Genomic DNA, 4,601 nt, shown 5'->3' on the forward strand with positions numbered 1-4,601 from the left:
GCAAAATTTTCTGTATAACGGGTTTCCGGATAAAGGATCCCATTCCTGTACTTACAATAATAAGCTGGTGGACTGGTGAAGTAATTGGTGGCAGTGGACCTGCAAATACCAGTTCCATTGAAATGTCATCCCCTGTGCACCCCTGGGTGGCTAGTGTGTGACTGAGCCCAGTTCTGGGGTTGGTGCTCAGCTCTGTGACAGCGCTAGGTAAGTGCCAATCAGCTGTACCATACAGGGGTGCATAATCCCATGATCCTCAGGTGCTAGAATGGAGAGGAGTGGCTGTGCTAGGGGTGTTATGGAACTGTCTATATTATATTATGGCAGACTGTATCAATCAGTGGCCTGAATGTCACCGGCAATAACAGTGTAACAAAGTTATCAGAACAAACCTAATATCCAAGGAATGACCCAAGGCTGTGAATATAATCATCTTACTGTCTGAGCTGGTTAATATGAGCTGGATAATATTAACAATTCCTCAACCGGAATGTAACAATATGACCAGGGCAGACCCAACGGCCGACTCAGTGGGAGTCTCGACTGTAGAACAACTTCAACTCACATGCCCAGAATCGGATCATCTAGATAAAGGTTTTGGGGAATTAGGAGGCACCAAAACACTTGGTTGGATCACTCATCTTGCTAAGGGTTTTTGGTGAATAAAAGGACCTAAAACCAGTGGAAACTTGAGTTGAGTGGGCCATACATTGGCAATCTGTTAATTTTTAAAGGGATTCTGTCATGATTTTTATTTCTAAATTACACCGTAAATAATTCACTCTACAATATAAAATTTAATTCCTGAACCAGCAAGTGTATTTTTTAGTTGTAATATTGGTGTGTAGGTGCATCTCAGGTCATTTTGCCTGGTCATGTGCTTTCAGAAAGAGCCAGCACTTTAGGATGGAACTGCTTTCTGGCAGGCTGCTGTTTCTCCTACTCAATGTAACTGAATGTGTCTCAGTGGGACCTGGATTTTACTATTGAGTGCTGTTCTTAGATCTACCGGGCAGCTGTTATCTTGTGTTAGGGAGCTGTTATCTGATTACCTTCCCATTGTTCTGTTGTTAGGCTGCCGGGGGGTAGGGAGGGGGTGACATCACTCCAACTTGCAGTACAGCAGTAAAGAGTGATTGAATTTTATCACAGCACTGAGGGCAGCTTGGAAACTGACAATATGTCTAGCCCCATGTCAGATTTCAAAATTAAATATAAGTTCTTTTGAGAAAAGGATTTCAGTGCAGAATTCTGCTGGAGCAGCACTATTAACTGATGTGTTTTAGAAAAAAAACATTTTTTTCCCATGACAGGATCCCTTTAAGGTACCCAAATGTGGTCATCAAATTGGTGGGTCAGGAGAAACTGATCTCAAAAGTCAAGTCCTTGGGTCAAAGATCAGACCATGTAGACCTCTAACTGACACTATAGACGTCTGCCCATATCCAGGTGAGATGTGGGTGACAGAGGGGATCATCCCAGGCCCATAGATGTACCAGCAAAGGATGGTTAAATCAGCAGCCAATGACTGCCTGTGTATGGGCACCTTTACCTAGAGTAGGGGTATTGTGGCCTGATATTTAAAGGAGACATATAGGATAAATGAAAAAATCCTAATTGTGTAGGTAAAAATATATGTGTTGCTTTTACATGGTGCTAAAAATTATTATTACATTTAAAAATAGCCCCTTTATTAGAGCTCACTATAGATGTTCTCTGGTCCCTGTCTGTGTTTCAAATGAGGGGTGGGTGTGTCCTAAGGGTCCCTGCCAGAAGCACAGTAAGAGGGGGACAGCCAATCACAGCCCTGCAGTCACACAAGCACAGACAGGCTTCAGTTCCCTATCAGGTCCTGCTAGCTGCTGATTGGTTCCTGTCCTACAGTGCAGTGAGCTGAGTGCTGCTGGCTCCCCTGCACAGCCTGGGAATCCAGGGAGCGGGAAGTGGAAGAGAATGGAGGGATTATTAGGGTTTTTGCAGAAATATTCAATAAATCAGCCTGAAACACTACATTTTTAAGCACAATTCTTCTATATCTAAATGAGTAAAATGCACTGGTACATTCTTATTTTTTACACAAAATGTCTCCTTTAATACATTTTTTACAACAGAACGGTGGATGTATAGAGGCAAGAGTCGAGGTTCGATGATTCGGGATACTGGCAGGGTTTGGGTACTGAGTTTAGAAGATCACTGGGTACCTCATGCAGAGGGAAGGCACAAAAGGCAAAGTGCCCTCGTTATTCCTCAGTTAGGGCCACTGATAACAACAATAATTATGAATGCTCCTCTTTTTATTGACATTTTATTCGTTAACAAACACTTGTCTATTTCATGTCTATTCTTTGCTTTGCAAGGGCAGAATATGGGCAATCCAGTAATGGAAGAGAGAACAGATGGCGGATCTCTGATCAGCCGGCAGAGAGGAATTCTCTTTGAAGTTGGCCAAAGCTTCTTCTGACCCGTCGGTGTCCTGCAGAAGCAAGAGAGTCTTGATATGATGTAAGAGCGTTACATCTGAAGAAGGAAAGTCGCCAGTCTCCATGATGTCTAAAGTTTCCAGGATGACATGAATGGACGCAGAGGAATTTGTGCTTCTATCAGTGATATATATTTCTTGAGTCGCCTGGAGGAATTCCAGAAGCTCCTTGGCCTTCTCTCTTTGGTCTTCTTCTGAAGCTGTCCCACCGGGGGATTTTACTGTATCATCTCCTTTTGAATCGCTGATATTCGGGGGATCTGTATCACGACTGTCGGTTGTATCGGCCTTCTTGCGTTCTTTCTGGCGCTTTCTCTGCAGCTTTCTTTTCTTGCTTTTACTGATAGTGCTCTGGTCAGAGGCAGGTGTCTCGGCCTGGGTGGAATTCATCTCAGTTTCAGGATTTAATGAATTCGTAACTTTTCTGTTTTTCTTCCTTCTGCGCCGTTTACGTGCCGCGTGTCCCTCTCCCGTATCTTCATCGTCTCCGCTATGGTCTGAGGGCGCTGAACATTCGCACTCATGCCGAGAGCTTGGCACGTAGCCTTGTGGAGGTGGAAGTACAGTGTAAATCTTAGGAGCCGCTTCCTTTCCTTCGTCTGGTGGGAACACAACCTGAATTTGTTCAGTGTCTTCCTGACTGGACGTTGTCTCGGCCTTTTCCTCACAAGGCAGATTTGCACGGAGCAGCCTGGAAGTGGAATCCTCACAATCGGCCTCCTCAGGGTATAACCGTTTCAAGACATTGGATACAAAGACTTTTGTCCTGTTTGAGGACATTCCCACTCAGCAGCTCCCTCACAGCCCACAGACTCCTTACACAATGACTTCCTTTAAATCTGCCTCCCCCAGTCACGTGTTGCTTCAAGCTGAGGGGCCTCTGTCTTTTTCTCAGTCTTCTCCACTAAGTCATTATATAAAAAACTAAACTCGAGCTGGGCCTGAGGATACTGGGAGATGTAGTCCGGCCTCAATTTAAAGGAGAAAAACGCAATGAACAATAACAATTACATGCGCCCCGGGCTACAGGAGGGGGTTGGGTTTAAGATGGGAGGGACGTGAGTAGGCGCATTGGGTTGCTGACGTAAACATATGGCCGCGCCCCCTGCACAGTCACATGACGCTAACCCACTCACTGACTATGGAGAGGGAACTGCCCTTTACGTTCGACGCAGCACGTAGTTAGCCTGTCGTCATCGCGCTGCTCGGGCGTACGGAGGGCGGGGTCTGAGGAGAAAGGGAAAGACCGGAGACCGGGAACGAACCGGGAGAGGGGGGGAAACAAAGGGGAAAGGAGAGCGAGAGAGACAAAGGGAAGGAGGAAGGCGAGGGAACAATAGATGAACAAGGTCGTGTGGGGGGAGGCCAAGGGTAAGAGGCTAATGAGGGAGGGAGGAAGTGAAGGGGCCAGTGAGAGCCGAGAGAATATGGAGTGAGGGGCGAGGAGAGGGGGAGAAGGAAGGACACTGAGGAGCAGCGGCGGTTGGGGATGAGACACGGGGACTCACTGAGACAAGAACAAGAGGAGCCGCACACGGACCTATAGAGAACGGACAGGAGCAGCCGAACAGACGGGCACCCGACACACAGGACACAGCGAATCTCAACTGACGCTTCTACCGACACAAGGAGGGGCCACTGAGAGGCAGGGAGAGCCCCATAGATACGGGCAAACTGAGAGATCTCACACACACGAGCCTGAAAGGGAGGCCCTCGGGGCAGAGACAGACCAGAGGCCCGGGGCAGAGACAGACCAGAGGCCCAGGACAGAGACAGACCAGAGGCCCGGGGCAGAGACAGACCAGAGGCCCGGGGCAGAGACAGACCAGAGGTCCGGGGCAGAGACAGACCAGAGGTCCGGGGCAGAGACAGACCAGAGGCCCGGGGCAGAGACAGACCAGAGGCCCGGGGCAGAGACAGACCAGAGGCCCGGGGCAGAGACAGACCAGAGGTCCGGGGCAGAGACAGACCAGAGGCCCGGGGCAGAGACAGACCAGAGGTCCGGGGCAGAGACAGACCAGAGGCCCGGGGCAGAGCCAGTGCAGAGGCCCAGGACAGACATCTAGGGTGAAAAACATAGGCAAGAAAGCAAAGGACACTAAAAGAAAACTGAAAAGAGAGA

The 4,601-nt window shown here is 48.4% G+C and overlaps 1 protein-coding gene across 1 annotated transcript; it reads right to left on the reverse strand.

The window, feature by feature from the left end:
- Nucleotides 1–2,276: 2,276 nt before the first annotated feature.
- Nucleotides 2,277–3,292, reverse strand: MGC154312 (uncharacterized protein). The gene is given in 1 exon segment (NM_001096830.1): nucleotides 2,277–3,292. A coding segment is annotated over 1 exon segment (921 nt). The 5' UTR covers nucleotides 3,260–3,292; the 3' UTR covers nucleotides 2,277–2,338.
- Nucleotides 3,293–4,601: the final 1,309 nt, after the last annotated feature.

This window comes from Xenopus laevis, chromosome 9_10L (genome assembly GCF_017654675.1).
Source record: "Xenopus laevis strain J_2021 chromosome 9_10L, Xenopus_laevis_v10.1, whole genome shotgun sequence".
Classification (NCBI taxonomy): domain Eukaryota; kingdom Metazoa; phylum Chordata; class Amphibia; order Anura; family Pipidae; genus Xenopus; species Xenopus laevis.